The sequence below is a fragment of the Tubulanus polymorphus genome, chromosome 9 (genome assembly GCF_964204645.1).
Source record: "Tubulanus polymorphus chromosome 9, tnTubPoly1.2, whole genome shotgun sequence".
NCBI classification, from domain to species: Eukaryota; Metazoa; Nemertea; class Palaeonemertea; order Tubulaniformes; family Tubulanidae; genus Tubulanus; species Tubulanus polymorphus.
The window spans coordinates 8,231,798-8,249,955 of record NC_134033.1 but is presented as its reverse complement, the minus strand read 5'-3'; the positions used below and the strand labels follow the sequence as shown (position 1 = coordinate 8,249,955).

Sequence of the window (18,158 nt, the reverse complement as noted above, 5' to 3'; positions counted from 1 at the left end):
ATATTTCAACTCAAAGATCAAATTATAGCCACCTGCCTACCCGTCACTGTCAGCGTTCCAGATCCAGATAACCCAGGTCTGACGAACAAGGTTGCAGCGTTTCTCCCAAGAATCAAAATTTGTTCATTTTTGATTATTTTGACTTCTGAGTCAAATTGGGATGGGGTGGGGGTAGAAGCATTTTGTTTCAGTGTGTGCCCTCTCCTACGACTTGGTAGCGCAATACAGCCTCAAATTTTAAATGTATATATGTACCGTATATGAAATAGTAGTCATCTAGAATTTTCACACCATGGGCTGCAAGCAAATCTCAATCCAATTTTCTTGAAATTTTTTGCATGAGTTGGGAAGATGTCTACACCTATTGTAAGTGGAAGCCATCTTGAATTTCTTGATGGTGAACTGGAGCCTGCAAATCCAAAGGGAACATTTCAAAACTTCAGTTGGATGGGTATGAGATAAAACTGTGTCATTGATCATTGTCCATATCAGCAGGGTGCTAATAAGAGATTCAAGATCGCTACTGTCTACTTTTTGCCGGGAGACATACCATATTTTCGGTTGTACAAGTCAACCCAGTGTAAAAGTCAAGGTCAAATTTTCAGTTCAAAAAATTGTACTTGCTATAGTGGGTGTATATGTCTAGTCGCTTCTTCGTGTGTGTACATTAGTCACTTAGAAAACGGTGAGAGTCTTTACCACGATTTGCAATTAATCATTGGAATCTGTTGTTTCTAATATCAAATTACTGGATTAGTGCTCATTATTTGTATCCATGTGTCATAGTGTCTAATGTCTATTTATTTTCATCTGACATCAATCATTTTGGGATATTTCGCTTAATATTTTGATCACATACCTCAATTTGGTCCTTAGTAAGAAAAGATCAACCATTTTTGAAATTCAAACAATATGCTTCCTGTGTTTCTATGTCTACGAACCATAGTTTTTCAGAGAAATATCCCCAAAAAATTGATGTCAGACAAAAATAGACTTTAGTATGATTGCTGTGTATTGATTATTGGCACACTTCCACAGCGCGGCTTATATAAATACTGTATAATGAATACACTTTCTTTCTCTTTTGATTTTTAACATGAGTTAATTTTGAAACATTCCCAAAGTATAAGAAACTATAGCCGCGTTCACACTAGATTCGGCGCTTACGAAGTACCATACTTCGCTGGTGCTGAATTCACCAAAATACGGCGCTTATGCAGTTATTTATGTTCACACTACGAGTCGCGATTCGGCACTTAGTAAACCCAGTATAGTAGTCACCCAGTGTGCCAATAGAGGGAGTGTAATTAGTGCTGAGTGTTTTGTACTACGAGAATCTGAATACGCGGCTAGCTAAGCGCCGAATCTGCATTCACACTACAGAAAATACGCAGCCAGATCAGTGCTGTACTGAGATCGGGTTTTCGGCACGGAATTCGATTGATAAGCCGCGAATAGACCTCAAATAATTTCCTAGGGTGAGCGCTTAGTACCGTACTGAAATCCTAGTGTGAACGCAGCTTATTTTACCAAAATCCTAAATTCTTTGTAACTGGTATATGTAGCCTAACATAAATTGATATTCCATTTCATCATGGCGACCTTGAACTCTAATAAACATCGTCAGTTTAAAACAATATCAAAAGTGTAGCCAGTGTATAAGTCGACCTACATTTTTGGGACACGATTTTTGGTCTCAAAAACTTATACACCAGAAAATATGGTAGGTATAATTGACAATATGTAGAATTTGTGAGAGAATTTGCCATATTCTGTTGAACTCTCACCTGAAGAATTTGTGGTTTGTGGTCACCAAATGATATTGTGAGATGGGTGTTTTCTGTAGGTCTTGATGGTTTAATGGGTGAGAAAGGTTATCCAGGACTCCGGGGTCCGAAAGGAATGAAAGGAGATCAAGGCCTTCGTGGTCTACAAGGACGCCCTGGTGATAAAGGAGAAATGGGAGTTCTCGGAGTTCCAGTAAGTTTTCTTTAAATGCGGGACATCTGTATTAAACCTTTTGTTCACCAACTTTCATAATGGTTTAATTCTGGACCAAGTTCCATAGTTCTCTTTAAAAATTTGATTCTTGAGTTAGAAACATCGGAACTTATTTTAACTCTTCAAGTCAAACTTAAGCCTAGCCCACACGGCAAATGTTTTCAAGCAATTCGCGAGCAACTGCCCGATTGGCTCGATGTCAAACGGAAAAATTGCTCATCTGCGGCAATGGGAGACAGTGATTCCTCATTGTCAAGAGTTATCCGTATCCAATTATCCATCATTTCACAAACTTGTAAACTTGATTGCTCATTGTAACTTGATTTAAGGGAATGAATGGTCAAGACGGCTTGAAAGGAATGAAGGGTGAATCACAAGGTAGAGCAAGCTCTGGTTCTAAAGGTCAACGTGGGCCACGTGGAGAACCAGGTTTACCAGGTCTTACTATGAAGGGTGCAATTGGAGATAAAGGTGTACAAGGAGAGCCGGGTCTCCCCGGATTACCTCCTGAGGATATCACGTTACCAAAGGGCGAGAAGGGTATCAAAGGTTACCTTGGTGTGTCAGGCCGACGTGGAAAGCCTGGATTGCCAGGTAATTTATTCTCAATATTGGATGACATGAATGTATTGAAAATTGTTATTGAATCCTTTTGAATTTTCATTTGAATGGAAGTGTCATTTATAGTTTTCATTTATATTTACTAGTTACCTTTATGATGGTTTTTTGACGCCTAATAAAATGTAACCATTTTGAAACCTAAACAATGTTAACCATTCAGCATCATTTTACAAATCACATCAGTAAATCGATGTGCAAAACGTCACGGGTCTATAGCCGCGTACACACTAGATTCGGCGCTTATGAAGTACCTTACTTCGCTGGTGCTGAATTCAGCAAAATACGCCGCTTGCGCAGCCAGTTACGTTCGCCCTACGAGTTGGCAATTCAGCACTTAGTAAGCCCAGTATAGTAGTCACCCAGTGTGCCAATAGAGGGGAGTGTAATTATTATTTAGTGTTTTGTACTATGAGGATGAAAATACGCGGCAAGCTAAACGCCGAATTTGCGTCCACACTACAGAAAATACGCGGCCAGCTCGGTGCCATACTGAAATCGGGTTTTCGGCACGGAATCGCATTCCGCACTTAATAAGCCACATACTTCAGTATGGAACTGAATAAGCCGCGAATAGGCCTCGAATAATTTCCTAGTGTGAAAGCTTAGTACCATACTGTAATCCTAGTGTGAATGCAGCTTATGTGTACACATACAAGCTATTTGGCAAAATGTTATTAACAAAGATGTAGAATGTCTTCCTGTGATTATATAATGAGCCCTATTTGAATGTCGAAGTATTATATTGCATTGAATATCATGAGAAGATGTATTGCAATAGTAATGGATGTATGATTATATCAGAAGCAGCAGGCATAAATAGAAATGATAAGTAAATTGGATTATTCGGACAAAATGGCGGATGTATACACAATGCAGAAGTCTGATATAAAAGTGGGACCCTGACATGGGGATGCTGGTGGAATGACGAAGCTATCTACGATCTGTGTAGGGCCGGCGTGAATTTTATCGGCGGCTACAAGCGGTCAATATAAAAATTTGTAAACATACAATTTCAATATTCAAATGTTTAAGAAAATATGTTCGCTATTAGGGGTATGCAGGTTTCATGAGAACGATCGCGATTAGCAATTTATAATAGCAAAGCTGCCATGTACGGCTCCGCGTCCTCTGATGGCATGAGTATCAGGTGACAATGTAACAAGCTTGAACTTGAACTTGAACTTGAAGTTATATATTGCGCCGTATATAACATTTATACATAGGTTAAGACATGCAATAAATTGACAGAACAAAACATTGAAGAAAGACATTTAATATTAAACGGCCAAGTGTTCAATGAACATATTCTCCCTCAGCTGGGACTCGAACCCGATGGCACCGCGCGACTGCACGTCGTAGGAGTTTATGAAACCAAAGGGTTCGAGGCTGAGACTCCACTGAGGGAGAATAAACAGGAGCGTATTTGCATATGAAGTATACAAGCAGTTATGTTATGTCTGTCGTAAAATTTCCTTATCAAATGTGGTAAGATTTCTATTTGCCTTATTATATGAAAACTGAATGAAAATATCCCGACCTATAATTCGTAATATATATTCAAATGTAGATAACCCATTATTGACAATTTTCAATAAAAAAATTAAACCACTATTTACAGTCGGATCCCTGTATCACCTACTCAATCGCCAAATCTCATAGATCCCCAAATTTCTTAAAACTTCGATTTCAAATTTGCAATCCCACATAAGCTTATCCAAAAAATTCTATATTTTTTTTAACAGACGTCAAATGATATATTAAAGTTAATTTTCTTGTTAACATTGCTTGGACGTTTAGAAACCATGAGGGAAAGCCGGTTTCACAAACCTAATTAAAATCAAATCACATTGTTGAAGCCACTGAAGATGAGAAAGTTTCCATAATATAAGTAACTTATCATTATTTTTGTGGAATTATGAGATATATTAGAGTGGGGAAGTGTAGACTCTGCTTACTTCAGACATGATTACTCGAGATTATCAGCTGCCCCGGTGGAAAATTCTTCCATTTTCATTTTCAAATAAAAATCCATCTTGAAGTCACTTACATCAGATTATCGTTTAGTTCGGCCATATTTCATTGGCTCACATCGGTATTTTCTTCGTTTACCTCAGATAATCTGACGATTACTTTTACTTTAAACACATACTGTAGTTCACTCATATAGGTCACTCAATGTAAAATTTCATCTTATTATTATAGTATACTGGTACCGGTATGCCTCTTGGAGTGGATAGGCATACAATCATGGTCTATCGGTACTCGATAGTAATCATAAAAAATGTCATCACTGGTATTTCAACACAGATTAAAATTTTCGTATTTGTGTTTTAAACAATAACGGCTTGCTTGATCATTCTTTTACACAAGACAAGTTGGTAAGATTCCATGTTTGCCCATTTTCAGAGAATCAATCCATGCTCATAAATGAAGTGTGACCATAATTAATTGGCACGTAGTGGACATCGGGTACTTAAAAAATCCATAATGAGATTTCCAAAATGGCCTATACTTCACTCATCATGATCAATTGAAAATAGGTGATAGCTATATTCAATAACGCCCTAAATGAAATAGTGATATAATGAGTATATAGTAAAAGTCATTACTGCAACTTCTACATGCATAGGTTATGATAACAAAGCAAAACTTTTCTCAACCTTTACAAAGGTCAAAATATCAATTTTTAGGGCTATTGCGTTCACTTTTTGTCCGTCGTCCGTCCATAGACGGAATCCAGTTATTTTGGGAAATTTTGAAGACGCTTCAATGTAATGTCTTGATATTTGGGTTACACATGTATCTACCCTAGACACATCTTCAGCCAAAAAACTGGCCCTGTCAGAATCAAGATGGCCGACTGGCAGCCATTGTTGTTCGCCAAAGTCAACACTTTTTACACATTTTTTAACTTTTTGAGGGAAATTTTGAAGATGCTTTGATCAATTACCTTGATCTTTCGGATGTATGTGAATCCCCCCAGGGCCCATCAGCATAACAAAAATTGGGTCGATCGGACTGAAGATGACCGTCCTATGACCTTTTTTAGTGCCCAAAAATGTCAATTTTGGCCTGAATTCTGAGTCCTGTAGCTCCCTACCTGTTTGCCATTTCTCATTGCAATTTGTGATGGGTATTCTTTGCAGCGAGATGTTTCATACCTGAGACAGGTATTTTTGGTCCGCCAATTATGACGCAATTGGCGGCCATCTTGGTGTCATCAGTACACATTCGTAGGTGGGAAAAAGTTTTTCCACATTATATTGATACCTAAGTGTATTTTGTTACCACAATCAATTAGTAACTTTTAGCTCATAGCGTGTTCTATGATTGTGGTGAGTTTCAAGGTCATTAGTTTTTGTATATGGCCACCAGGGGGCGTTGAATAATACAATATCTTAGTATTTCTATATTTTATTCGTATCAAGGCATATTTTGTAACCACAATCAATTGCAAAGTTGTAGCTCATGACATCGTCTATGATTGTGGCAAGTTTTAAGGCCATTAGTTATTCTATATGGTCACCAGGGGGCGTTGAATAGTAGAATAAGTTAGTATTTCCTTATTATATTGGTACCTAGGCATATTTTGTTACCATGATCAATTACAAAGTTATAGTTCGCGACATGTTCTATGATTGTGGTGAGTTTCAAGGTCATTTGGTTTTGAATATGGTCACCAGGGGGCGTTGAATACTAGAATAACTTATTATTTACATATTAGATTGGTAACGAGGCATATTTTGTTATCACAATCAATTACAAAATCGTAGCTGCTGACATGTTCTATGATTGTGGTCAGTTTCAAGGTCATTGGTTTTTGTATATGGTCACCAGGGGGCGTTGAATATTGAAATTGTTAGATTGTTGAGCATTTGGAACCACTTCCCAAGTGGGCATGGTGTCCCTCGACCCCTAGTTAATGTTGAACATGCAAAGGGAATCAACCAAATTCAAAAACTATACCTGACCCGACAAAACTTTTTTGTGGGAACCATGACAAGGGAGGCGTGGATCTTAACAAATTGGAGAAATAGTGATAAAGTGAGATAAACACCCACTATGTCCAAATTAAAAGAATTTTGAAATCAAGAATTTATTTATTAAAAAAATCTAAAATGTAAAATACACCACGTTTCGATCTCACCCTAGAGAACATCGTCAGGTGTGATTTTTTTAATAAATGAATTCTTGATTTTAATAGTCTTTTAATTTGGACGAAGTGGGTTTTTATTAGCAATGGTTGATGTCTATGACGTCATGCCAATGCTAATAAAATGGATCGAAAGTCCTAGTCGAAAAAAAAGCGCCGACTCTTCTCATTTTCATAGTAACTTCAAATTGTAACTCTGTTCTCATAAAACAGTAGACACAGCTGAAAATGACTCAAAATAATGTTTAAATTATTCCCTACAAGATAGCGTCGCCAGTTTTCTGATTTATTGGCCGAAAAAGTTATTCTATGGCAATTTTCTCGTTAGTTATCTGGTGGATGAGAGGGGGTTAAGCAATCGCGTAGTGATATGTCCACATTGACATTGGCAGTAAAGAATGGGGAACAGCCTCTTCTGAATAGAAAAACATAAAATTATGTACCTCCGATTTATAAATATCATAATAGTGTTTGAATATCACTGTTATTCCAACTACCAGTAGCCATGGGATTATTTGGGATTAATTCTCAGCGTCAGAATACGTAATTCTAGAACAGTGGTACGGCAGGCCTACTCGTGACTGAAGCCCGTACAAGTAAGTTATGTGATCGTGCGGGAACGCCTTAGTTAAGGTTAAAACCATTTCATGATGTCATGAAACATTAATTGTTAAACGGTAGGCTACCACTATGATACGATTTAACCAATAAAGACGGATTATTTTATTCAATTTTACCAGAGTTGTTTATTGGAGGAATATCATTGTTAAAGTACGCCGAGAACAACCATGTTGTATCTTCAATCAGTTGACTGACAGTTTATTGTAAGATTCCATCGGTTCGGCTGTATTCTAAGACAAGTTTTCACTTTAAGATGCTCTGTCCACTTCCTGCGCACTCATGAGGCGGTAGCAGCCCCTTACGCACTTGGCAGATAGATTCACTTTGTAATACGCGCCGGGAAAAATAACTCTTATCTTTTCCATGTGATGAACAACACCACAGTGATTAAATTTATACGTTGTTTGTCGTAAAATCAAATATTGCGATGGTTATTTGCCGCTACTGTAGTTGTTTTGGAATTGAATCGAGCGGCCTCAGTAGCTCAGTGAGATAAGGCGTGATGCTGTTGCATCCACTATCAGTGCTGAGTGACAAGTGGGTTCGAGTCCTGCTGACTGCTTACAGTGTGCGGGCAACACTTCAAAGGCCGTCCCGTCGTGAGGTTAAATGAACAAGCCAATAGGCTTAAAAACCTCTTGGCTGGGACATGATGGAAAATTAATTAATGAGGTTTAACAATACAAATAGCGTAGGCTAAATCGTTCGGCAGAAAAATGAAATTCATTCAATTCTTAGTCTGTGGTCCTCCCAATCAACATCGTCATAGAACATTTTCCGGCATATGTAAAGCATTAACCACTAAATACCTTACCACAGTATAATCTACCAATGCTTCAAGGCCCATGGGCCTCTTGTCTTATCATCCGTTCACCACGTTAGTGTGGTTAGTGTTTCTATACTGATAAAGTGTTTGATTGGCACAGGTCCAGATAGCAGATAAAAACTTTTATTAACCCCATACAATTCGTAAGGGACTGACGATCTAGACCTATTGTACATTTTAACTGTAGGTTTTGATGGACCTAAAGGTGAACCCGGTACAAATGGACCCCAAGGATATGTCGGGCCTCAAGGTCCCGAAGGTCTGCCAGGTGTTGGAGGTTCCCGAGGTCCTAAAGGTAGTGGAGGAACTCGAGGTTATGAAGGTACTCCTGGCTTGATTGGAAATCCTGGATTACCAGGTCCAGTAGGAGGAGATCATGGATTCTTTTTCACAAGGTAACAAATTAAATCAAAGTATGTTATTCCTTTCTTTTGAAGGAGCAGTATAAAAGCCCAATCAATGTCAAAGATGGCAGTACCCATGAAGCAATAGTGCAGTAGAGAGCTCCAACGGTTGAAACTAGAAATCTCCTATTTTCTCTGTCAGTTATCCGATTTTGACCCTCCTTTTTGTCAGACATATGTATTAATGTGTAATATATTCATTTCTGCAGTCAAAAATGTGTTTTAGGCCCTCCTCTACGAGAAATTAAGCTTTTTAGTTGGTATTTCCTTCAAAATTTGAATCTTTGAATGACATAGAGGGAGGAGTTATCCAGTGAATTAGTATAGCTCACAGAGCACAGTAACAGTAATTTGATACCTATAGTCATCAGTATACATAAACAAAACATAGCCTCATTCATAGTACCAAAATTTGGCAACATCAAAACTTTTTCTATGGTCAATGGATCAGTCTGAAATTTCGTACACTTGTTTAGCTATCTACCATCAATGTTGTGTCCAAATTTCATCGAAATCGGATAAAAATTAATGATTTTCAAAAAATTTGAAATGTCTCTAAAATCTTTAATCTTGGCCCTATCTCTACAAAAAAAGATCGCCAGCATCAGATTTTCATTCCCACTATGACTAGATTATCTAAAATTAGTTTAGAACTTGATATGAAAACTTTTATGAATTTGTAAAATTTAACTGTGTGTGACCTGCTTTTCTGTTGTGAGCCAACCTCGCTCACTCTAAACATTATAAACAAGATACTGTAAAAGTGGGACGGCCGATCTCAAGTGTTTGCCACCCGGTTAACTAGCATCCATACTCCTCGGCCTTTAAGTAGTCATTTTGACACATATATTGCCCCAGTCATTCTTCCTTCATACTGATATGAGTGATGAAAACATTGTGTTCAGAATTGATTGTTAATGTTGCCAACCAATGAGCATGACATTCCATTTGCTGGAGTAGAAATACCAAACAGTGAACAAGATGAATCTTGCTACAAAATTCTACCAATGGTATGGTACTTGTCAGATTGCTTTAAGTGATTACTATTAATGAGTCCAAATTTATATCTCCAATTCAATTCATGAAGTGTAAGTTGTCATTTGAATAGGTTGTTAACGTAATGGTCATCCCAACAGGGATGAGAATTCCCCGCAGATCCACAGTTTCCTGCGGATTTCGGTATTGAAAAATATCAATTTTCCAAATAGTCCAAAAATGATGTAAAAGTATGGGGGGTGATGATCTCACTCAATTGGTCAGGCGCGATTGGTAATCAGGTGACCCGTAAAAGCGTTCAGTGCCTGTTTTACTGATCGTCACGTAAAAGTATCGCATTTCAATGCATATTCATTGCAACACAGTGATTTTGTATCTACATTTGTACTACAATGAGTGTGTATGTATTTTATCGATACACGTGCGCGGCAACAGTAGTAATGTATATTATAGGCCTACTTACTGTTGACGTGCTTGTGTGGCGAACGCCTTCAGATATTATGGTGATGATTTTTAGTGAGCATTCATCGGCGCATTTTTACTGCAATAATTCAGGGCTCGACCCGTAATGCATGAGATGCTGAATGTCATCGGATGAGGATGTACCACATTGGAACTAGCCATTACCTTCCAAAATAAAAAAGTCGTTCATGGGTTCAATATCGCTCTAAGTGCTCGGAAAACGCTTTTAATTTCTAAAATTTTCTTGGGGGAGCCCCAAACCCCCCAAAATAGCTTCGCGCCTTCGGCGCTCACGAGTGCTGACGGCTAAGCCGTCAGTAGTCAGTAACCTAACTGTGGTTTAGTTTCACGATCGGATATTTTCACAAACTACATGGTAGTCATCACAAGCTTGCCACCAACGATTAGGTAACTAACTAAGCCGTCAGCTGGTTCGCGTGTGTAACTAAAAAAAAAAACGCGGATTATATAGGTCGGCGTTCTCATCTCTGTCCCAACTACAACTTAAGCAAGTTTGACCGTAGTATGAGATATCTCATAGTCGCATTGGTGGTAGAACTGAAGCTATGAGATATGAGTTCAATGAGATATCTCATAGTGATAATGGTAGTAGAGCTGGTACTTTGAGTTATCTCTTGGTGATAATGGTGGCAAACCTGGTACTGTGAGATATCTCATAGTGGCAATGGTAGCAGACCTGGTACTATTAGATATCATAGTCATAATGGTAGCTAACCTGATAGTATGATATATCTCATGTTGGTAATGGTACAGGGCAAGAACCATGAGGTATTTCATACTGGCAAACTTGGTACTAATGGTCACTGACCTAGTACGTTATATCTCATAGGTGGAAGCAAATATGTTGAATAAATGTCAATTTTTATGACATGAAACAGCTTAACCGAGGCAAATTCGTGTACTTTTTGTCTACTAGGCATAGCCAGACAGTTGATATACCTGAATGTCCTGTCGGAACTAACAAACTATGGGATGGCTATTCATTATTGTTCTTCCAAGGCAACGGACGTCCTCATGGTCAAGACTTGGGTAAGTTAGGCTTACTGTAAATAAATGCTTTATGTCAATCAAACTAAAGCACGGTGTTGTCATATCGCAGAATCAGGGAATCACGGAATTTTCATAAAAACACAGAATTTCTTCATTTTCATTATAAATAGTAACTGGGTTTTTCCATAGTGATGCCCTTTGTTGGACAAGGCGCCGGATGCATTTTTTCATTACCGGCACCCGGTAGGCCTATGTAATAATTTATTATTATCTTCACTCAACCAATTAACGACACTTCTCAATGACAAAATGGAGAACCTAGGCAATTAATCTATCAACATTAACTGCTGACCCCACAGTGACTGGGGTATCTGGCCTGTACCGGAGGCAGTACATCGGGTGAGACCGCAACCGCATCTACGAGTTCTGCATATTTTTCCACTGATAAGCCTTCATTTAGTCCAACTAATGCTGCATTGTAAAATGGATATAAAAACAATGATTTATTTAGACCGCACGGTTTCGCTGGTCATAAAAAGACCAAACTGAGGTATGTATTCAAACGATCAACAGAAATATGCCGAAATAATCTATGTCAGACAAAAAATGAATTGACACAATGCATATTCTGGCTTAGGATTTTTCATGCGTTTCATGCATCTAAATTGTGATTGAAGCGAGTGTAGTGTGTCTAGAAAATCTAATTAAAGTTGAATGATATTTAAGATTATGAAATGGTTTGTTTTATTAACTCCGTTATTTGTGAAGAGAAAGCTGTTATATAGTTGCTTCTCCATGTGCGTCGGCGCCTTGTCCGACAAAGGATATCCCTTTGGAAAACCCAGTTAGTATTTGAACATCTCATGAATATAAAGACATTCCGTATTTTTGGAAAATTCCACGATTCCGTGATTCCACGATATGACAACACCGACTAACTGTAGAGCTGTATTGAATGATATTACGATTTCCATGTCCTGCTGATAGGACATCACGTGATATTACAACTGATGGACATCCGCTGAGGAGGGATTTGAACACTGTAGCAGTATAAATCCCTGCCCTAGTAAACGCATCTTCCCTCAACAGATATTCAAACCTAATAACATCATGAGACTCTGCCACAGTAAACACCCCTGCCCTCGTAAACGCATCCTCCCTCAACAGATATCCAAACCAAATAACACCATGAGACTGCTACAGTTTAAACCCCTGCCCCGGTGGACACATTCTCCCTCAACAGGGATTCAAATCTGATTGCATCATGAGACTGCCAGAGTGAAAACCATTTTCCTAGTAGACATCCTCCACTAGGATGGATGAGTAATTGGTTGATTCTTTAAGTAAAAAAGGATATAAGCCTAAGAAATGGTAGTTTCACGAATAGCTCGGTAATATCAATGTTATTGATTTTTCTTTTTCAGGATCTCATGGCAGTTGTTTACAGCGTTTCAGTACAATGCCGTACATGTTCTGTAATGTTAATAATGTCTGCTACACGGCATCGAGAACAGACTATAGTTATTGGTTATCAACCCCGGAGCCAATGACTCCGATGATGAACCCGATTAAAGATGGAGGAATCAAACGATACATCAGTCGATGCTCCGTATGTGAAGCACCTGCTCAGGTATTTGGGATAATACATATCTACTGAACATCAATTTTGAATTGATAAGGGTGACCAAGGGTTGATTTTGCCACTATCATTCATATGGCTACCTTGTCTGTTTGTACCATGTACTTACTTAGCTGTTGTTCAAAATCTATCTATCAGTAATGAGTATGAAGCAGAGTTTTTCCACACTACTAGCCGATCAGGAAACACGTCATCCTAATGAATCTCATTCTCCAAAAGTTCTCTCCAGCATTGTCAAAGGGTCACAGCTCGAAAGCAATCCCCAGAGACAGATCTCGCCAATTCAAAAAGGGGGCGCACATTTGATAAAAAGAAATATCTTGTTTCACGATTGCCAGGGCAGTAATCTTGAATTCTCTTGTTAGCACAATACTATGGTGGCTGATAAGGGCCATGGAAATATTTCCAAATTATTGTCAAAAAAATAATTTTGTCATGAAAAATAAATTTCCATCGAAAAATATTTCCATCAGAATTATTTCCCTATGTCTAAAAATATCCATTATTCCATTTTCACGCGTTGTATGTAGTGTGTTTGTAGTGTGTTGAACGGGACATCAAGTAAAAGATGTCTTAGTTTTTGATCCTACGGCTACAGCAACTTGTATCCATTATTTACTTGTATCCACTTTTTATTGATCTGCAATAATTACTATTTCCATCGAGTACTGTACCCTTTCCTATGGTTTTTGCCAATATTTTCTAAATTTGGATTTATCGCCAATGGTTTTTCTATACGACCCGGCCCTGCGGTATTGCATTTAGCCACCGGCGAAATCCGCCATCTTTTTTCTTGGCGTTCTCGCAGTAGAACGCGTTGGATTTTTTCGCCGTAAAAATCTGGGAATTAGAATATTAGGGAGTTTTCACTCTCGTAACGGTGAGTCCGTTCGGTTTGGGGGTTATCCCTGATTTCTTTTTTTCCGTAAGAATTTTATTTACAAATATAATTTGATTGAATTGAATTGAATTGTTTTGATTTGTAACAGGATAATTATGCCACCCCCTCCTAAGGGTCATCATCGTGGTGGGGAAGGATGCGGGCATTTGTTTGGCGCCTGGGACAACCACGATTCATGTGCGTCGTGCAGGCGCAAATCCGGTCAAATATGTGCAAGGAGCAATCCTTGCAATATTTGCGTCGTGTGGTCCGAGGACCTTTGGCTTCGGGCCGATAAGGCTCTTAAACTAAGAGATCGTCGTCGAGTTAGCAGGGATTCGTCGGTTTCGGCCGATGTGCCAACCGACGTTTCTAATCCTGTTTCTTATCGTAAAGCGGAGCGGTCGCCGGTCATTCAGGTACGATCGGCTTCCCAACTCCGTTCACCGGGGAGGAACGCTGGTTCACCGGCACCGGTCTCCGGTCATTCACCGGTCTCTGGTCGTTCACCGGTTCGGCCGGTTTGGCCGGTTCAGACTACATGTTCGGAACCGAGCGCGCGCCGCGGTAGTCGCGAACGGCCCGCACCGGTTCGGTCGGTACCGGTCCGGGTCGGGCATCGGTCCGGTTCGGCCACCGGTCCGGTCCAGACGTCGTCTGGTTCAAAACATCCGGTACGTTCATCGTCTGATTCTGATCGTCGCTCCGGGGATAGAGCTCGCTCTCCCACTAGATTTAGACGCCGTGAGCGTAATAAACGAGCAAGATCTCCTTCTCGCAGATCAAGGTTTGATCGCGAGAGGGACTACGATCGTTATTGTCGGAAGTTTCGCCGTCGGTCTTCTCATCGTTCGTCGACGTTGGTTAGCGATGAAAGCGATTCTTCTAGTAGGTCGCGATCCCGTTCGAGGGACCGTCACCGAAGTCGGCATGATCGTCGGGATACTGGAAAATACCTGACTCAGAAGGATTTCCATGTATTTGAGGAGAAAATTTTAAACTTGTTATCTTCGTCGCAACAAGTCGCTGCAACTTCTACAACAGGTAAGCCTATTCCTGATTGTCCGGTTAGAAGTTCGCCAGCCCACTCAGTTTTTCGGAATTCTGACTCTGAATTCCTGGATGCTGCGGTAGGGTCTGATTTCAATGAGGATCCGGTCCCAGAGGCGGCAATTCCTTCTGGGGTCGTTCCTGTCGCAAGCAATTGTGGGTTGCCCCAGACGATGGGGGCTTCCCTGGCTCGCAATGTATCTCCGTCCCGTTCAGTTTTATCCGAACCAGCGGGGGACATGCCATTTAGAGCGATGATAAGTGAGTTCTTTGTCAAGCATGGGGCAACTCGCGCTAAGCCCACAGCAGCTCCTCTGGTCGGTGAGTCAATGGAAGCTTATCGCCCTCCGGACTCCGATCTTAACGTTTTACGGGAATCGTCAGCGGTTTCAAGAGAATGGGCTCGATTGGATACGCAATTATGGGGTGAATGTCGGCCTGGAACTTTTTCATTTCCCCCTCCAGAACGGGGTATGAAATCTGGGAAATATTTTAGTTCAACCGATCCACCTATAGGCGCATTTCGCTCGGCGTATTACGCAACTCCAGGTGTCGTGGATCACAGTCATAACTGCCTGGATGCTGATTATACTTTGATCAGCCCGGATACTGTTACAGCACAGTCGGGTATTCGTTTGCCTAAGTCCGGTTTGGTGGCCATGACGTCAATCCTGGACAATCTTACCAGGGTTGGTTCGTTTCAAGATATGGCACTTAAGGTGTTGACGGGTGAGCTTCGCGAGACTCACGCCGCCGTTCATGCGGGCTCCGACCCAGAGTCAGTTGCCCTAAAACTGGAGGGAATGGACCGGATTATCCAATCTTTGGCTCGGTCTGTTTCGCATGTAATTCCGTTGTCGGTTCGGGGTCAGGCTAATCTGGTGTGAGCCTCCCGTCAGTCAGTGATGGACTCCAGTGCCAAAACTCGTCTACCGGATATGGTGTCCAATGCTTTGCTGAGAGCCCCATTGGGGACGTCTTCACGTCTCTTCTCCGGTTGGTGCGCTCCGGTGTCCGCAGAGCTGAGGAAGATTCGGGAGGTTCAGGCCAAGTCCAACCCCCGAACTCCGTGGAAAAAGCGTTCTGGTCCGACGCCGGCGGCGCAAGGTTCGGCACGGACGCAAACAGGACCATCTCAAACTTCAGCGCTTTCTCAGGCGGCTTCGGATGCCGGTTGGAGAACTAGCGCGCAACTTCAACAATCGTGTCAAGCCTCGTCCGGTCGTAACAGTTCCGGTTCGTATCGAGGCAAGGGGAAGGCTCCAAAAAGGGGCTCTTCCTTTCGGAAAAACTCGAAATGAATTCTTGGGACCAGTGGGAGGTTGTCTGCAGCAGGCAGCAACCCACTGGTCCGACCTCTTTGGAGACGGTTGGCCCTCCCGGGTCGTCTCTCGGGGCTACCGTCTCCGTTTCCTAAGGCGACCGCGCCTGATGAGGTCACCTCCCGACATGCGGCCAAAACCAGGTCAGGAGGCCTTAATCTCTCCGGCTCTCAAGGAACTGGCAGAGAAGGGAGCGATAGAACCAGTTTGCAACGAAACTTCTCCCGGCTGGTTTTCTCGAATATTCATGGTACCAAAGGCCACAGGGGGTCAACGGACAGTGATAGATCTGTCATCCCTCAATCGGCACCTAGACATTCCAAGGTTCCGGATGACCAAGCCCAAGGACGTGATTCAAGGGCTCCGTCCGGGTCAATGGGCGGCTTCATTGGACCTGAAAGATGCTTACTTTCAGGTTCCAATTCACCCAAAATCTCGGCGATTTCTCAGGATAAAGTGGAAAGGCCGCCAGTTCCAATTCAGGTCTCTTCCATTTGGCCTCAGTACGGCCCCGTGGGTTTTCACCAAGTTGGTCAAGTCAGTTCAGAAGGTACTTCAGTCAAGGGGTGTTCGACTGTTCGTTTACCTCGACGACTGGTTAATAGTCGCGAATTCGGCTCAGGAATGTCGGGAGGCAATGACCTCAGTCTTGGACTTAGTCCATCAGCTAGGGTTCCGCGTAAACAGGGAAAAATCTCAGTTGACGCCGGCCCAACAGTTCACTTATCTCGGCATGGACTTCGATCTCCGAATCGGCAAAGTCTTTCCGTCTATGGTTCGAGTGGCCAAACTTCAAGAAGCTGTAGCGGGAGTGTCCACAACCCCGAGAACAGCTCGTTACTGGTCACGGCTTCTAGGCTCCATCAGCTCCATGGGTCTGGTGGTGCCCTTAGGCCGCCTCAGAAGCAGGCGTTTGCAACAATATTGGAAGGTGGTCTGGTCTCAGTCGAAGGGCAACTGGGAGGCCTTGATTCCCGTACCTCCAACCGATCTAAGTCCGGATCTTCAGTGGTGGGCGGCCACTACGAATCTTCGGCTCGGGGTGTCACTAGCCCCGTTAGAGGCTCCAGTTCGTGTTTTCACGGATGCCAGTCACCAAGGTTGGGGGGCACATCTGGAGAACCGAGTCAAAGCCGGGAAATGGTCTCGCTACGAGGCCACCAACCACATAAATTTCCTAGAAATGCTGGCCGTGTGGAAGGCCCTGAAGTTCTTTCACAGGAGAGTGGAGGGCCACCACGTTTGGTTAGCCACAAACAATTCAACAGTGAGGGCTTACCTTCAGAACCAAGGGGGCACTCACTCAGAAACCCGCACAGGTCTGTCGGCCAAAATTCTTCTTTGGTGCCAGACAAAGGGCGTGTCCCTGACTGTGGCACATTTAGCAGGGAAAAGGAACGTGATGGCCGATGCTCTGTCTCGTCGAGGTCAGGCTATTGCGACAGAATGGGTTCTCCACCAAGAAGTAGCCGATCGGGTTCGGGGCATTTTTGGCAATCCGCTGCTGGATCTGTTTGCCACCCGGTTCAATCGGAGGTGTCCTCTGTTTGTGTCCCCGTTTCCAGACGCGGAAGCGTGGGGGGTCGATGCCTTCTCTCTGGACTGGTCGGGGATGCATGCGTATGCGTTCCCGCCCACACCAGTCCTGCCGCGCTTACTGGATCAAATAGAGAGATCAGTCAATTGCAACATAGTTCTGGTAGCACCATGTTGGCCGGCTCAGAAATGGTTCCTACCACTTCTCAACCTACTGTGCGACAACCCCAGGATTCTTCCGGATTTCCCATCGCTTCTGTCTCAGGGGATCTTTCGGCATCATCCAAACAGCCAGTGGTTAAATCTGCTCGCCTGGCCATTGTCCAGCGATCCTTGTCAGCTTCAGGCTTTTCAGAACAGGCTGCCTCCTTTATCGCAGGATCTAAGCGGCCATCAACAAGTACCATTTACGATGCCAAATGGAGTCATTTTGCGGATTGGTGTGCTGCAGGGGAAATTGATCCATGCTCACCCTCTGTAGCTCAATTGGCAGATTTTTTACTGCACCTATTTGTAGCAAAAGGTTTACAGGTCATAACTATTAAAGGTTACCGCTCCGCGATTTCTCATACATTGCGTGCTTCTGGATGGCCAAATGTAGCAGGGGATCATCGGATATCCCAGCTGGTTGCTGGG

At 42.0% G+C, this 18,158-nt stretch overlaps 1 protein-coding gene across 1 annotated transcript in view; it reads left to right on the top strand.

The window, feature by feature from the left end:
- The window catches only part of LOC141911379 (uncharacterized), a 93,877-nt gene that overhangs the window by 64,257 nt on the left and 11,462 nt on the right, over positions 1–18,158 (top strand). The window contains exons 30-34 of the mRNA XM_074802378.1: positions 1,847–1,980; positions 2,331–2,595; positions 8,410–8,617; positions 11,022–11,134; positions 12,520–12,725. Of these exons, the coding sequence (XP_074658479.1) occupies positions 1,847–1,980; positions 2,331–2,595; positions 8,410–8,617; positions 11,022–11,134; positions 12,520–12,725 (926 nt within the window). The remainder of the gene's footprint in view (positions 1–1,846; positions 1,981–2,330; positions 2,596–8,409; positions 8,618–11,021; positions 11,135–12,519; positions 12,726–18,158) is intronic.